Source organism: Notolepis coatsorum, assembly GCF_963971535.1.
Source record: "Notolepis coatsorum genome assembly, chromosome: 9".
NCBI lineage: Eukaryota > Metazoa > Chordata > Actinopteri > Aulopiformes > Paralepididae > Notolepis > Notolepis coatsorum.
The window spans coordinates 142,590,055-142,608,519 of NC_140173.1; the positions used below are offsets into that span (position 1 = coordinate 142,590,055).

At 42.9% G+C, this 18,465-nt stretch overlaps 1 protein-coding gene across 4 annotated transcripts in view; it reads right to left on the reverse strand.

The window, feature by feature from the left end:
• Positions 1–18,465, reverse strand: part of znf451 (zinc finger protein 451) — a 34,912-nt gene that overhangs the window by 5,322 nt on the left and 11,125 nt on the right. For 3 of the 4 annotated variants that reach the window (XM_084321106.1, XM_084321107.1, XM_084321108.1), the window contains exons 2-9: positions 15,921–15,980; positions 13,104–13,187; positions 12,856–12,969; positions 7,731–7,842; positions 7,084–7,234; positions 4,652–4,778; positions 3,094–3,256; positions 55–202 (exon numbers count right to left, since the gene is read on the reverse strand). In XM_084321106.1, the coding sequence (XP_084177232.1) occupies positions 55–202; positions 3,094–3,256; positions 4,652–4,778; positions 7,084–7,234; positions 7,731–7,842; positions 12,856–12,969; positions 13,104–13,187; positions 15,921–15,971 (950 nt within the window). In that variant the 5' untranslated portion in view covers positions 15,972–15,980. The remainder of the gene's footprint in view (positions 1–54; positions 203–3,093; positions 3,257–4,651; positions 4,779–7,083; positions 7,235–7,730; positions 7,843–12,855; positions 12,970–13,103; positions 13,188–15,920; positions 15,981–18,465) is intronic. The other variant, XM_084321109.1, reaches the window with a different exon arrangement.

Sequence of the window (18,465 nt, forward strand, 5' to 3'; positions counted from 1 at the left end):
CATGCAATACCGTTACCCTACATGCACAATCACAGTGTACAACACACCACTTACTTAAAGTGTGCCTGGGCTTCCTGATGCGACATCAGCACTTTCCGGCACAGAGTGCACCTGACGCTGAAAGAGACATCCTTGCACAAAGCAATGAGGCGGTTCTTGCCATATTGTGGGACAGGAACTGGCGACACGCTGCCTGTGGGCGCTGAACACAAAAGAGATTAAATTAGCTTCATAGTGAAAACTAGTCTCAGTCTCATCTTTAATATACAGTCTGAACAATGCCACTAATCTACAGGCATTTGGGAAACACAAGATGTCATCAAGTCTGTCATATGGCATACTTGTTAATGCGTTGGGGATGGAAGTCTCACAAAATACAAAAATCGATTAGAAATATGACAATTGATGCGCTAACAATGTACACTGTACCATCAATACATTTCCCATGAGCGTCTTTGCTCCGTTGGATCTGTGTGCTTTTTGCAAGATATATCGACGACCATACCGGTATCTGCAGAGGATAGCGATTTTGTTCACATAATGGGTATTGGTCCGATGAGCGATGCAGCACAGGATTGTGGGCCAATATTAACGTTTACATGCTGAAGGAGGAGCAATGTCCACGGTGTGGCAGTTTGTCACCGTGTCAAAAGAAGACACTCGAATGGCAGTAGGGGTGGGAATCACCAGAGGCCCCATGATACAATATTATCACCTTACTCACGATATTACCGGTAGTCACAATATTATATTGCGATATATTGCTATTTATTACCTTTTTTTTTTAATGATGTGCCAAATTATGTAAACATAATAATATATATATATATATCGGTTTTATCAGAAAATGTTTTATGTCTGTTACCTCATTATAGCAATAATTACCTCATTATAGCAATAATTATTTGATTGAAGATACAACATTTTAGATATTTGGCATCACTGTATCGATTATTTTTTTCTCAAATCGAAGATATAATATCGGCACGTAAAATATCGTGATAGCGCCTATGGATTTTCCCCCCACCCCAAAATGTCAGTATGTGAGGAGGATACCGGGTCAATAGACAATAAAAATAGACAATAATAAAAAGAGTAAGATAGAATAGAAAATGTTTGCAATAGTGCAGTGCAATAAGTAGTAGAATAGAATAGACATGAAATGAGCACATAAAGTGCAGACATAAAATAAAACATTTTTTACAGTGCAATAAAATAGTTCTGGATTACTGTTTAACAGTTTAAAGTCGTCTTTACCTTCTCCGTTTGGTATCCACAGTTTAAAACATGACAGTCTTCCCTCCTGTTTGATACCCACTTTGATCCTTTGAACCTCCCACTCAGGGCAGACCTCCCCCTCAGGGCGCAGTTCCCCCTCTCAGGGTGCAGTTCTAGGCCTAGGTTTTATTTAACACCAAGCATTTCCTTTAACAGAGCACATCTTCTCTGCGACCAATAGGGAGGTGTAGTGGTTACGTCATTGGTGTTTCCCGCGCGGTCGGTCCACCCTCCTTGAAATGACAATGTATTTCCAATGGACCCATTTCTAAATCGTCACGTTTTAAACCAAATAAAGCATGAACATTGGCACGGTGTACCTCTCTGTGTGTATTCATCCACAATCTATAGCTCAACATGAAGAAATTCGCAATTAATCGTAAAAGTAGCAAAATAACAATGTTTATGTTATCGTTCACTGAGGAACTACACTTGACTTCGGCGCTGCTGACTAACGTCACCACAGCGTAGAGACTCCTGGCTGTATTAGGCGACGGCACTGAACGACAGGCTGGTAAGTGTAGTTATTTTTTTAATGACAAATTAAAAACCTTATAACTAACTTTATTTCAACCAAAAATGCTTAAACAATAATATTAGTGAGGGCGGCTACGTGGCACAGTGGGCAAGGCGCTCGCCACGAATACTGGAGACGCTGGGCTTGCCTGTTTGAGCCCAGCGCTCCACATTGCTTTCAGTTTAGCTGGTCGTCCGCACTAATACACATTGGCCGTATTAGGGGGTGGGAAACTGAAGGGTGGGGATCGGGCGTTGTGGACAGCGACTCCTACGGGTCGGTTGGTGCGCCTGCGCAGTAGAATCAGGAAGCGACGGGGGCGGCGCCCCTCCAAAGCGCAGACCCCCGACGCTGAGAGATCGAGCCGCGCAGGTGAAAAGATGCGACTGCTGTTACCTCGAGTATCAGAGGGGACTCGTGCTATGTATGACTTAGTCCACATTGCAGCCGGCTTGTGGGAGGCAAGAAACAGCGTTCGAGACATGGGAGGGTTGAATTGGACGATACGAAAATTGGGATGGGAGAAAAATAGAAAATGGGAGAAAAAGTGGATACAAAAAAAAATAAAAAAAATATTAGTGATAGAAGGGAAAAAATGTTGTGCAAAAATGGAAAGCTTGCCAATGTTCATGAAGCAGAATTATTACAATAAGCCTATAATACATTTTCCCCAATGATAAATCCCATACTATATGGGTGGACCGCCGCGGGGAAACTAGTGACGTCAGACAGTACACCTCCCTATAAGAGACTAGGGCTGACCCCTATTAATCGATTAGTCGACTAATCGGTCGAAAGGAGCCGTAGTCGACTAACCAACCTCTTAGTCGAATAGTAAAAAAAAAAAAAAAAAAAAAAAAAAAAAAAAAAAACCATTCTTTCCAAAAGAAAAGAGGCCTAGAAGCGTGGCTAACGCTAATGGCACGCACACCAGAGGCTAACTGCCTACGAAAACAGGCACAGAGGCACTGAAAGAGGATTTCACCCGTCTAATGAACACACTAGACTAGACAAATATCAAGATGTATCCACCAGTGGACCAATTGCATGCTTTTGCAGGAAAAGAAGCCTTCAGTCGACTCCTTCAGACATTAAGCACCCCCCACAGCCCAAATGGAATGATACAAAAAATAATAATAATAATACAAAAAATAATAATAATTAGTCAACTAACGGCAAATTTTGGCCAATCATAGTTGACCATCCAAATCCTTAGTCGGGGACAGCCCTATAAGAGACACGTGGTGATCGTCCTGCAAGGTGTGAAGAACGAGGAGACACCCGGTGTGACGTCTCACCGTTCACGGCGCCGGCCTCGGAGAAGTGGTTGACGGCCGACATGTGCTGGAGACACTCGTCCCGGAGGCTGAAGAGGAGGCAGCAGGTGGGGCACGCGAAGCACACGATCTGCTGACAGGTCTGGCCGCGGGTGTGGCCCTCAGCGCCGCTGGACGAGGAGAGCTGGGAAGCAAAACACATGATCTTATGGTGAATTCTCCTCCGACTTTTGAAGGGGAACTACGCCCCCCCCCAATTGTGAATTCCAATGTTATTATTGTCCATGGCCTTGAACGTCATGAGCTACTCTCTCTCTTCCAAAGCCAGAAACACGGTTCAAACCGTGTGTGATGTCACCAGGTATCAAGTCTGGAGCATCGACAATGAACGAGATGATGAGAACAAGACTTGTTTTTAGGGCTGACCTTTGATTTTATTTTTTGGGCCGAGATTCGATTTTAATTCGAAGCTTCGATATATATTTTTTTATATATATTATTATTATTATTATTATTATTATTATTATTATTATTATTATTATTATTATTATTAATAAAAATAAATTTATGTTGTGAGAACTTGTACAGCACTTTGTTCAACTTTGTCAGTGCTGTAAAGTTTAAACCTTTTTAAATCTTAGACAAACAAAACACTTTGCTTCCATGAAATATTGTAAGCCGTCATTTGAGGCTTTATAAAAGCAGCACAATGAACACAAATCTGTCAGTGCCGAGTCCGACCTCATCTTAAATAACAAACAGCATTGCTTGTTGTAGTTAACAAAGAGAGGCAGAGTTTATTTAGCAAAAAAAAGAAAGAAAAAAAAAATCATATATATATATTTTTTTTTAATAATCAAATTTTATTTTCATATTCGAATCCCATGCCCATCGAACGAAGCTTCGAAGACAGCCCTAATTGTTTTGTGGACAGACGCATAGAATGTTTGTTCTATTTTTCTTTTATAGTAGTGTTTTCAGTGTCACCTATAACATCTTTCCCAGTTCATTGTCTATGGAGCAGGTTCAGACTTTATAGCCGATGACGTCACTGCAGCTTCCGGGTTTGGCGTGGAGCCGCTTCGTGTCACTGGTCACTAATATTTACACCAGAGGAATAACGTGTATGAATTCTTAAATTGGACGTTGTTGTACTGTAAACCCTTTGCAGCCTAATTCAAAGATGAATGCTGCCCTCTTCTGCTTCCGTGTCCCTCTTGTTACAGTTATGGGACGTTTTGGAAGCCTAGTCCACCGATGAATATGAACGACCACCTGTTAGGACACTCAGAAACGTCTCTCGTCAATGATTATGATCCTATGCAATCAGCCTGTTAGCAAGTAAACAGGGAATACAACTATTTCACATACAATCCATTAAAGATACTTTTATAATCTGTAATAATAGTAGTAGTAATAGAACTGTTTGGAGAAAAAGATTTATAGGATTTCTCAAAAACTATCAATAGATCCCGAACCATCCCTTTAAATGTAAACAATGTGCACAAACCTCAGTAAACACAAGTAGTAAAGATTAATGAATTCTACAAACAGTGTTCATTGGTCAAGTGAAGCCGACCTTTGCCTGGAGGTGGAGCCTCCACAACTCTTTGTTTTCATAGCGATGACCACAAGCAACACAGGCGAAGATCTCAGACAGGCTTCCTTTAAGGTTAACAGTGGGGTCACAAGGGGAGTGGTCAAACCTATGGGGGGGGGGGGGGAATAAGGTCAGTAGAATTAGGACAATTTGATTTTGAAATAAATTCCTCCAGATTTTTTTTTTTAAATCCACTTTCTCCTTATTTTTCTATTTTTCTCCCATCCCAATTTCGTATTGCCAATTTTCCCCTCCCCTGTCTTGAACGTTGCTAGACTATGCCTCCCACTGGTCTGCCTCGCCATGCATACTCAGTAACTGTATGTGTGTGGTTACAAGTCGCTCATGGCTGCAACTAACAATTGCATACATTGGAGGAACAGAGGGCAAATAAAGACTCACGATACCATATTATGACGATACTGCAATATTGCGATGTATTGCGATTTATTACCTTTCGTCAACTGCAAATTATGTTCCCAACGGAAAACTTTGCATCGGCAATACAAATATATTTACAGCATCCGTTTGATCTCATTTTACTTGGCGTCAGTGTATCGATATAATATCGGCACGCAAAATATTGTTGATTTCCCCCCCCCCGCCCACCCCACCCCACCCAGAGCGGTGACAGAAACCACTACCAAAGCATAAACACCAGACGCTGCGTGACATCCATTCCTTTCAAGCGACGACCATTAAAAGGTGTTGAGCAACGAAGCATAAATAAGACTTAAGAGATTGAAACAGTAATCCTGCTGTTCAATATATGCTAGCGTGGGGTGGGATATATGCTAGCGTGGGGTGGGATAAAGAGTAATGACGACTCCTGAGATCCTCATGGATAAGTGGATAGTGGACACACAAACTGAGACTTGTGTCGGCAGCTAAAAACACCACACTTGCTTAGGTACTCCTGAAGCTCTTGGCAGGCAATATCCTTGGCATAAACAAGTGGTTGTACCCATCATGATGGGACATGATATGTTCTGCACACGCCCAAAAGTGCTTCCCATGCAATGGATGTTTTTTTTTTTGGTCCACTTTTTCTCCCCATTTTTCTCCCATCCCAATTTTCGTATTATCCAATTCTTCCCTCCCCCGTCTTGAACGTTGCTAGACTATGCCTCCCACTGGTCAGTTGTAGTGAGGACAGAAGCCTTGCATCACGTGTCCCCTCCGGTACACGAGGAGGCAGCCTGTCACATCTTTTCACCGCAGCAGCTCGAACTCTCAGTGGCGAGGAGTAACGCGTGGGAGGCTCACGCTGCCCCCGCTACTTCCTGCTTCCGCCGCACCGGCGTCACCAAACCGACCTGTTATCATTGGGAATGAGTCTGAGATCGCAAACATCCAATACCACCGCCTGCCGCCTCGCGGCCGGTATTGCACATCCTTTTAAACTCTCTGGCTTGGGCTGTGTGTCGATCTAAAAAGTCTGTGCCGGGTTTTCCTTGTCGGGCAGGACAAGCGTTTATAACACATGGATTGAGGAGAATCAAGCACTCCCGGTTCATGTCCTTTGGTGGATTATGTTGGCAACACGATCGACATCAATACTTAGAATGGCGATCAGATAATTGGAATATTCTTTTTGGAGTACATCCTAGTCAAGGTAAGGGCTATATGGTATCAATCTAGCATTGATCCAAGAATCCCTTCCCCGCGATCCGAACGTATGTGTGTAACATATTCCGTTGGTGACGATCGAAGCATAGAAAACCCCCCGTCCCACCCTTTCATGCATTCATGATGAAACATAATACAGATAATATAGCATTGATTTCAGATTGTTGATACAGGCGAGAAACGGCACGGTTTTGAGTGAAATGCACTAAACGCTGCATAGCGTAGTTTTCTGGGATTAGACAGGATTACTCTAAAACCATATTCATATTCACCACGGTATAAAACGGGAATGTATGGATGATTTTTTTTTTCACAAATTGAATGATAGATACTCGATGTCAAATGGGCAATAGTATTATATCCATAGCTATATTTAATATAGTTTGAGCCCTGCAAACACCACCATGTATTCGTATTCTTTAAAGCGGTGGCCTTCTTACCACACGGTAAACAGCGACCTCTGGCGCTGATTGAGTTAAGGATGATCGGTAGATGGAGAATAAAACAGGCGAAATAGTTGGTATGTATGAAAATATATGTGTAATAAAAAACAAATATGTACATGCAATAACAACTGTCGTACATAAGACATTTTTTGAAAGATTTAAATAGAATAGAGCCAATAACAGCAACAACAAGAGAGAAAGCATAGGGAGACAAGTGCTAGTGTCAAAATGTCACTCATCATATTCTGTTTGCCCATGATTATGTATTCTTTTCGTATCAATTTGACGTATAGGGGGTAGAGAGGCCTGCCATGTGCCGACACAAACGAGTCTTACCTTTTCAGGTGGCCTCCCAGGAAAGGCAGGCCATCATAAACTCTGCCACAGTTGATGACGGGACAGGCGTGTTTGGTTGAGCTGGTGGTGGGGAAAGGAGGAGGTCTGCCCCGTCCTCCATAACCAGTATTGATCACTCCTGGTCGAAGGCCTGATTGAAGACAATGGGTGGTATATAACTATTGCATAGTCACGATTTCTTATTACCGATTATCTTTAGGCAGCGATACCCTAAAAGGATAGAGAAACAGGGCTTGGGGCCTTAAGGTTGCCGTTTCGTAGAACCTGGACTGACGTGGGACATCTCTGCAACTATCGGTGAAGTAGCCTTTGAGCAAGGCACTTAATCCCTGACTACCCCGGTGTCAGACTGTGGTTGTACTGGGCAGCTGTACGATTGTGTAGAAGAAAAAGTACCATACCCAAGTAAATGGAAGATTTCTCCACTTCTACAAGGTCCATTTGCATGTTCTTGGTATCTACGGACATCTATGGACCTCTGGGAATGTATTCCCAGTATCAGAATTATTGTGCCTGTTACTATGCTTTTTTTTTTTTTTTTTTAAACATAACAAATTAGACACACAAGCATTAACAGTATATAATTTGCTATAATTTACAGGGTGTTCTGGGTTTAGTTAATTTACCTGGCATCTTTAACCACATGTCCACACAGCGTTTGGCACCAGGGTCATTTCCACTGACGGGATTGAGAGACACTTCCTGCTGCCCGTGGAACCTCTGGGAGATTTGCTTCTCCTGGAATACATTAAAAAAGAAAGAAAGAGGGCGGGGTCAGGTGGCGTAGCGGAGATTGCGCTCGTCACCAACGCAGGAGACGCTGGGTTCGAGCCCAGCTCTCGGCGTTGCTACCAGCTTGGCTGGCCGTTCATACTAATACAATTGGCAGTATTAGGGGGTGGGAAAGCTGGCGGGTGGGAATCTGGCATTGTGGACAGCGACTCCTACAGGTCAGGTCTCGGCGCTTGCCAAGCGGGGGGAGGACTTGGTGGATAGCGTGCCCTCCCACGCGTTACACTCCACCAATGAGAGTTCTCGCTGCCAAGTGAAAAGAGCGTCACTGGCTTGACGGCGCACGTCTCGTAGGAAGCGTGCGTTCGACATCAGGACACCCTTGTAGCGACTCGTGGGAGAACATGCGTACAACAACCAGGTAGGGGAGGGGGGGAATTGGCACAACGACTAAATTGGGACGGGGAGAAAATCAGAGAAAATTAGGAGAAAGAGAAGGTTAAAAAAGATTTAAAGAAAAAGAAAAAAGAAAGAAAGAAGGCGGCAGTGGCGCAGTGGGCAAGGCGCTCGACAACTAACGCAAGAGATGCTGGGTTCAAGCCCAGCTCTCGGCGTTGCTACCAGCTGTGCTGGTCGTTCATACTACCGTAATTCCTCTAATAGTAACCGGGTCTCAAATACAAGCCGGGTCTCTATTAGAGCCATATGAAATCCGTTTTATTTTTTTCCAAATTCCATTTTTTTTTTTTTCAAATTCCATTTTTTTCGTTTTAATATTTCAGAATTCTGTATTTTGCTTTGTACGCTCATTTTACCATCAGAAATAGTGTCTTAATAAGTGGGAATGAATAAATGTCCACAATTTAATAAGATATAACAGTCAATTTAATAGGGCTGTCTTAAATACTTCTAAGCTTCGTTCGATGGGCATGGGATTCGAATATGAAAATAAAATTTGTTTATTAAAAAATATAAAAATATAAATGATATATATATATTTTTTTGCTAAATCAACTCTGCCTCCCTTTGTTAATTACAACAAGCAATGCTGTTTGTTATTTAAGATGAGGTCGGACTCGGCACTGACAGATTTGTGTTCATTGTGCTGCTTTTATAAAGCCTCAAATGACGGCTTACAATATTTCATGAAAGCAAAGTGTTTTGTTTGTCTAAGATTTAAAAAGGTTTAAACTTTACAGCACTGATAAAGTTGAACAAAGTGCTGTACAAGTCCCACAACATTAATAAAAAAAAAAAAAAAAAAAAAAAAAAAAATTTACAGTTGATTCCATTTTTATTGCTTAATTCCGCGATTCCGTCCGCGATTCCGTGATCGCGGATTTCATATGGCTCTAGTCTCTATTAATGGCCGGGTGCGCTCTTGAGCTAAGCAATTATAAGCCGGCCTCCTAATACAAGCCGGGTTACTAATATACTGAGCTGCATACTGAGCTAGTTACTTGATTTCACTTTGAAAACGTTGAAATGACCAGTGACCACCTGTAATTGCACTGTTTACTATTTCATACAGTACTTGGTTTCAATAAATGAACCCAGTACATTTTACTGGGTTCAAACTGACACAAAATGTTGATTTATTCATTATGATCCGTTTGAAAATTTGAAATATAGGCCTCCCTCTTATACAGGCCTCCTCCTAATACAAGCCTGGTACCCGCTACAGTTGAAACAAATACAAGCCGGGGTTACTATTAGAGGAATTACGGTAATACAATTGGCAGCGTTAGGGGTGGGAAAGCTGGTGGGTGGGGGATCGGACGTTGTGGACAGCGACTCCTACAGGCCGGTTGGTGCGCCTGTACAGCAGAATCAGGAAGCAACGGGGGCCTCCCATGCGTTACTCCTCGCCGCCGAGAGATCGCGCTGTACAGGTGAAAAGATGCGACGGCTGCCTCCTCGTGTACCGGAGGGGACACGTTATGCAAGGCTTCGTCCACATTGCAGCCGACCAGTGGGAGGCATGGTCTAGCAATGTTCGAGACGAGGGGAGAATTGAAGGGAGAATTGGCGAGGCGAAATTGGGATGGGAGAAAAATAGAAAAAGGAGGAGAAAAAGTGAAAAAAAAAAAAAAGGAAACTCAGAAAGATTTTAAGAAAAGAGCTGTAGAAATGAATTAATTTCATTCAATGCCACTTACCCTTAGCTGACAGAGGGGTACCCCTCTTGCCGATTTGTTGTTCACAATTTGAAAGTCACGTTGGATAAAAGTGTCAGCTGAATGACTAAATGTAAATGGCATTCGTTCAACTTTTTAAATGACAGAGGGCCCTTCGAGAGCACAATGTTTTGAGATGATTTATTCTGTATGCAAGTTACAAAAGGACAAAATGACAACATCCTATTACCTTGAAGGCTCTACATGTATCTGCTAGCTCCTGTATCCTGTTACCTTTTTTTTTTATCTACTTTTTCTAACCATTTTTCTATTTTTCTCCCATCCCAATTTTCGTATCGTCCAATTCTACCCTCCCCCGTCTCGAACGCTGTTAGGCCATGCCTCCCACAAGCCGGCTGCAATGTGGACTAAGCCTTGCATCACGTGTCCCCTCCGGCACTCGAGGAGGCAGCCGTCGCATCTTTTCACCTGCACAGCGCGATCTCTCAGCGTCGGGGGTCTGCGTTTGGAGGCACACGCCGCCCCCGTCGCTTCCTGATTCTGCTGCGCAGGCGTCACCCAACCGACCTGTAGGAGTCGCTGTCCACAACGTCCGATCCCCACCCATCAGCTTCCCACCCCCTAATATTTCCAATTGTATTAGTATGAACGACCAGCCAAGCTGATGGCAATGCGGAGAGCTGGGCTCGAACCCAGCGTCTCCAGCATTGGTGGTGAGCGCCTTGCCCACTGCACCACCTAGCCGCCCCCGTATCCGGTTACCTTGAAGGCTCTACATTTATCTGCCCTCTCCAGTCTCCTGTATCCCGTTACCTTGAAGGCTCTACATTTATCTGCCCTCTCCCGTCTCCCGTCTCCGGTTACCTTGAAGGCTCTACATTTATCTGCCCTCTCCCGTCTCCTGTATCCGGTTACCTTGAAGGCTCTACATTTATCTGCCCTCTCCCGTCTCCTGTCTCCGGTTACCTTGAAGGCTCTACATTTATCTGCCCTCTCCCGTCTCCTGTATCCCGTTACCTTGAAGGCTCTACATTTATCTGCCCTCTCCCGTCTCCTGTATCCTGGCCATGCACCAGTGATAACGGTGACCGTTGCCGGATTTTTTCGACGAAGACCCCCAAATCATGGACGCCCCGAAAATTTTTAAAAACTCAGAAAAGTTTTTTTAATACGTTTTTTTTTTTTATATATATTTTTTTAAAACGTTGTATTTCGCTCCCATTCATGGGAAAGTGGTCCAGGGCGGTCGGATCGACCCGGGGACAAAACCGACCACCCCGGCCCCGCTGAGCCTCATGTCGGATCGGATTTTTTCGACGAAGACCCCCAAATCATGGACGCCCCGAAATTTTTTTAAAACTCAGAAAAGTTTTTTTAATACGTTTTTTTTTTTTTATATATTTTTTTTTTTTATAAAAAAGGTCAAAAACGTTGTATTTCGCTCACGGACCCCAAAAGGGGTACCATCGAAAGATACACACACACACACACACGGAGGCCCCCGTCGCGCCCGTGCCGGCGCCGGGCGCATTTCGTTACCTTGAAGGCTCTACATTTATCTGCCCTCTCCCGTCTCCTGTATCCTGTTACCTTGAAGGCTCTACATTTATCTGCCCTCTCCCGTTTCTCCTGTATCCTGTTACCTTGAAGGCTCTACATTTATCTGCCCTCTCCCGTCTCCTGTATCCTGTTACCTTGAAGGCTCTACATTTATCTGCCCTCTCCCGTCTCCTGTATCCTGTTACCTTGAAGGCTCTACATTTATCTGCCCTCTCCCGTCTCCCGTATCCGGTTACCTTGAAGGCTCTACATTTATCTGCCCTCTCCCGTCTCCTGTATCCGGTTACCTTGAAGGCTCTACATTTATCTGCCCTCTCCCGTCTCCCGTATCCGGTTACCTTGAAGGCTCTACATTTATCTGCCCTCTCCTGTCTCCTGTATCCGGTTACCTTGAAGGCTCTACATTTATCTGCCCTCTCCCGTTTCTCCTGTATCCGGTTACCTTGAAGGCTCTACATTTATCTGCCCTCTCCCGTCTCCTGTATCCGGTTACCTTGAAGGCTCTACATTTATCTGCCCTCTCCCGTCTCCTGTATCCAGTTACCTTGAAGGCTCTACATTTATCTGCCCTCTCCCGTTTCTCCTGTATCCGGTTACCTTGAAGGCTCTACATTTATCTGCCCTCTCCCGTCTCCTGTATCCGGTTACCTTGAAGGCTCTACATTTATCTGCCCTCTCCCGTCTCCTGTATCCGGTTACCTTGAAGGCTCTACATTTATCTGCCCTCTCCCGTCTCCTGTTACCTTGAAGGCTCTACATTTATCTGCCCTCTCCCGTCTCCTGTATCCTGGCCATGCACCAGTGATAACGGTGACCGTTGCCGGATTTTTTCGACGAAGACCCCCAAATCATGGACGCCCGAAATTTTTTTTAAACTCAGAATTTTTTTTTTAATACGTTTTTTTTTTTATATTTTTTTTTTTTTCATAAAAAACTTTTTTTTGATAAAAAAAAGTAAAAAACGTTGTATTTCGCTCCCATTCATGGGAAAGTGGTCCAGGGCGGTCGGATCGACCCGGGGACAAAACCGACCACCCCGGCCCCGCTGAGCCTCATGTCGGATCGGATTTTTCCGACGAAGACCCCCAAATCATGGACGCCCCGAAATTTTTTTAAAACTCAGAAAAGTTTTTTTAATACGTTTTTTTTTTTTTTTATATATTTTTTTTTTTTTCATAAAAAACTTTTTTTTGATCAAAAAAGTCAAAAACGTATTTCGCTCACGGATCCCAAAAGGGGTACCATCGAAAGATACACACACACACACACACACACGGAGGCCCCCGTCGCGCCCGTGCCGGCGCCGGGCGCATTTCGTTACCTTGAAGGCTCTACATTTATCTGCCCTCTCCCGTTTCTCCACAGCCACCTGGCGGGCAAGTCTGTCCAGCGTAGACACAGCGTGCGCTTTCTGTCTGTCAATCTGATCTTCAATCTGCAGGCAAAAAAGAGACGACACAAGAAATAAGGCAAGTGGTGTCGGGTATCCATACTATCTTAGTATTCAGAAACAAGTAGGCCTATTTATTTATCCTGTGTTTTTATGTTTTTTTTTTTTAAGGCACTAACTGTGTTTGCCATGGACGAGCTTCCTTCCTCTTCGCAGTCACTCAGTAGGTCAATGCATTCCAATACTGGCCTGAGAGGACCCTCCTGTAGTGTGTAGAGGTACAATGGAAAACAAAAAGACACCTTGCTGTTTCACTAGTGTCAATATCAAAAGAGGCAGAACAAGCATGCAAGTCAGTAGGCGCAAAACATGACCAGCCCCCGATCTCGCTTAAAATATGAAAAATAAAGTATCCGCCACAGGAAAATAGGTGCATAATGTACGTTATGTTATAACCATAAGTAATATATTTTACGTATTGTTGTCGAAAATGTAACATGTGTATGTATTACAAATAAGTACTTTTTACGTTTTCAGAAAACATTTAAGTTCCCCTGCTGGGGATCGAACCCTAACCCTATAAAACATTATGTCTTAACCATAATAGTTAAATTAATGTTAAAACTAACCTTAACCCTAACTTTACGTCTTAACCATAATCGATAAGTGAATGTTAAAACTAACCTTAAACCTAACTTTATATGTCTTAACCATAACCGTTTAAGTGAATGTTAAAACTAACCTTAAATCTAACTATAATAATAATGATTGTTGGTTCAACTCCTGGTCACGGCGTTTGTTTTGGACTTTTGCCGATACAATACATAGATATATTACTTATGGCTATAACATAACATACATTATGTAAATGTTTTCCTATGGTCAATTAGTACTTCATTTACATTTTCTGACAAGACTGTGTTGAAAATGTAAGAAAGTGTTAGTTTAGAAACTTGCCATGTCATCCCGCCCCTCTGAAATAGTAGGCCTGAAACTACCAGTAGGCCTGAAACAAACACTGTCTCTCTCTCTCTATATATATACTATTATGTACTATTATGTAGAGCCATATGAAATCAGTTTTATTTTTTTCCAAATTCCATTTAATTTTTTTCCAAATTCCGTTTTTTCCGTTTTAATATTTCAGAATTCTGTATTTTGCTTTGTACGCTCATTTTACCATCAGAAATAGTGTCTAATAAGTGGGAATGAATAAATGTCCACAATTTAATAAGATATAACAGTCCATTTAATAGGGCTGTCTTAAATACTTCGAAGCTTCGAAGCTTCGTTCGATGGGCATGGGATTCGAATATGAAAATAAAATTTGATTATTAAAAAATATAAAAATATAAATGATATATATATATTTTTTTGCAAAATCAACTCTGCTGTTTGTTATTTAAGATGAGGTCAGACTCGGCACTGACTGATTTGTGTTCATTGTGCTGCTTTTATAAAGCCTCAAATGACGGCTTACAATATTTCATGAAAGCAAAGTGTTTTGTTTGTCTAAGATTTAAAAAGGTTTAAACTTTACAGCACTGACAAAGTTGAACAAAGTGCTGTACAAGTCCCACAACATTTATAAAAAAAAAAAAAAAATTGATTCCAGTTGATTCCATTTTTATTGCTCAATTCCGCGATTCCGTCCGCGATTCCGTGATCGCGGATTTCATATGGCTCTACTATTATGCTATGTTACTATGACTATACAACTATGCACTCCAAATGAAGCACTCAGATTCAGCACTGCTAGACGAACAATACCACGTACCCCTCTCGCTGATTATTATTTTTTTTTATCCACTTTTTCTCCTTATTTTTTCTATTTTTCTCCCATCCCAATTTCGTGTTTCCAATTCTCCCCTCCCCTGTCTTGAACGTTGCTCGCATATGCCCCCCACTGGTCGGTTGTAGGGAGGATAGAAGCCTTGCATCACGTGTCCCCTCCGGTACACGAGGAGGCAGCCTGTCACATCTTTTCACCTGCCAGCGCGGACTCTCATTCGGCGAGGTGTAACGTGTGGGAGGGCTCACACTACCCCCGCTACTTCCTGTCTCTGCTGTGGAGGCATCCCCCAACCGACCTGTAGGAGTCGCTGTCCACAACGTCCAGACTACCACCCATCGACTTCCCTCCCGCTGACTCTTGCCAATTGAGCCAGTATGACGGCCGGCCCAAGCCGGAGGCAACGCCAACAGCCGGATTCGAACCCGGTGTCTCTTGCGTTGGTGACGAGCGCAATGTCCGCTGCGCCACCCAGCCGCACCCCCTCTCGCTGATTTGTTGTACACAATTTGTAAGTTGCTTTGGATAAAATCAGCTAAATGACAATGTACATGTACATGTCCGCACATCTACAGGAAAGACACTGGAGGTATGGTCAGTGTCCATAGGTTGATGTCCTTTTTACCGTTAGGTAGCTGTAGAAAGTGTTGCACGGTGGTTACGTCAGTGACTTGGAGTCTTAGGTGTCCTGTCCCAGTTTTAGACTTAGTCACGTATGTTACACTTACTCACATATGACAGACTTACTCACATATGATACTTACTCACATATGACAGACTACTCATGATACTTACTCACATATGACAGACTACTCATGATACTTACTCACATACGATACTTACTCACATATGATACTTACTCACCTATGATAGACTTACTCACATATGATACTTACTCACATATGATACTTACTCACCTATGATACACTTACTCACATATGACAGACTTACTCACATATGATACTTACTCACATATGACAGACTTACTCACATATGATACTTACTCACATATGACAGACTTACTCACATACGATACTTACTCACATATGATACTTACTCACCTATGATCAGTAAATACATCACCTGATACAAAGTTACAATCCAATCAGTTACTTTTACTGTACAGCAATCGACGAGTCGATTCCTTCAACCCTTGAACGTATTTGTTACTTTGAACATGAGACAACTTTCACATCACACTTACCGATACAAACTCCACCACGTCCTCTTCATCCGCCTCCGTAGGAGAGGACATCGTCTTTATCTGAGGAGAAACAAAACAGTGTTAAGTTTGTTAACCCTTGTACCTTGGCTAAAAAGTGCCATATATCGACTACCGTCATTTCTAGATGAGAGAGAAAGAATACAGCCGCTTCCTGGTGCTGCAGAATCCCCGGCCGGTACATTTTAGGAGGTACAATGTGGTCATTAGGGTTGGGTACCGAACGCTGTACTTAAGGGTACCGACCAGGGGCGGGGCTAGGGGGTGGCTACTTGGGCTCAAGCCCCGAATGTTTTCTGAAAAGCCCCGAATCTATTTAAAAAAATAACATTTTTTTTTTTTTTTTTTTTGACAATTCATCATTGTTACATGAAAATATGTTTGCACCAGATTTAGCAGAAGCTAATTTCCATCTGTGGTCTATCCAGCTGCTAACTGTATTTGAGTGAGTTAAGTCTTGGTGTTATGGTAGACTGAGACCTAAGCTTTAAATCACAATCAACAAGTTGACAAAAACTTAATTCTTCCACCTTAGAAACATAGCTAAAGTACGGCCATTTATAAATCAAAAGGATGCTGAAAACCAGATCCATGCCTTTATCTCAAGCCAACTCGACTACTGTAATGCACTCCTTACCGGCCTCCCGAAAAAATACGATAACTATTTTATTGCAATGCACTATTGCATTATTTTATTCTATTTGACTAACTATTTTATTGCACTGCACTATTTTACTTTGTATCAGTGATAATCAAACCGTAAACAAAGACGCATATTAACACTTTCAAGGTGGTGGTATAAGTAAAAAATTGTGGTGTCGAAGTAAAAAAAATCCTATCTGGGCTAAGCCCCGGATTTCCTACAATCCTAAATCCGCCCCTGGTACCGACCGAATTAAGTCGGTACTACCGAGTACCGGTTCACATTAGATCAATCTGTGCCACATTCCGGTACCTTGAGAGCAGGTAGATTAAGAATCTGAATTCCAGGTGGAATCTGAATTCCAATGACGCACAATTGTCATTTCTTAACACATTCCCCGCCAAAGACGAGTTAACTCGTTATAGCCTGCCAAACGAATAACGCCAACAACAACAACAACGAGTAAACTCGTTGTTATGATCGTTATTTCTTTTATTCGCTATTTCCATTCATAATTCATCCAGCAAGCCTGTGGGAGAATCTGGCACTCGCAACGGCCCGATACCGCGATACTTACTTTCTGCAGGAAGCTTGGCTCTGTGCGTCAGTGAATGTTGGAGTTATTTTGTAACGTGGATTCAGATACACAGTCGAGTGCATTGAATCGCCTTCAAGACGCAATAATCATTATGCTTTTGGAGCTTATGGCGTCGGCCAAACGGAAATACGATCTAGCAGATGGCAATCAAATAATTGGAATATTCTTTCTGCAGTCTCATTGGCCAGAGGTAAGAGCACTCTAACGTTAATTCCACCTTGATTGTCCATTTCTATCATTGCAATCGATTTGATCAACTTATGCTGTTGTACTAACGAATGCCGTTATTGACAATCAATTAATCATAAACGACCCCCCCCCCCCCATTTCCTGCATGCATGATGGAATATATACCAATCATATGCATTTTAATTGTAGCGTGTATAGGGACGAAATGCCAATGGATTAAGTATATGCAACGCAGCCTATTACTAGCATTCTAGGAATTATCCCAGACCACTCTAAAACTATACTTATTCACCACGGTATAAAACGACAATGTATGAATGGAAAAAATATTACTTTCCCACATCTTGAACGATAGATACCCGATGTCAACTGGGCCATAGTATTGCAGATATAGCTATAATATTTAAATAGTTATTAGCCCTGCAAACAAGGTGAGCGACTCCCACCGTTTTACAGTGATGGCATCAGCTACTAATGATGCTAATATTGTGTGGCAGCTATTGTGTTAATAGACGCAGAGCAGCACGGTCACGGACCTACATTTTTAGAAGCTGTAACATCTGGCTATTCAGCCCTGTGTTCGACAGCGCTGCCGCTGTAACAATTCCTCTCACAGGTCGCACTGTCTCCATGTGCAGTGAATACTCTGTGAGCAACAGGTCCAATGCGTCTAACAAATTGCTTCACATCCTCATTATCCCTGTATGCCCACATCGCGGTAAAAACCTAAACTGACGTTTGGGCCAGAGAGAGGAGCTAGTATAGGGAGGGGTTTTAGTTTGGGAGGAGGAGCTAGGGAGGGGTTTTAGTTTGGGAGGAGAGGGGGTAGGGAGGCGTCTACACTTTCCGTAGCCGCATTTCTGGCAGACGCTCTCTGATTGGCCACTGTTGCCCAATCGTGTGACGAGCTGTGTCTTTGCCCATTTCCACATCGAACAGCCTGCAAACTACCTGGCGTTCTATCGCCCTGCTCTAAGACAAACTCTTAACCTTAACCAACTTCGAAAGAGTGCCTAAGCTTAACCAGTGTAGAAACAGGCGTCGGCCAATCAGAGAGCGTCTTGCCAGAAATGCGGCTACGGAAAGTATAGACGCGG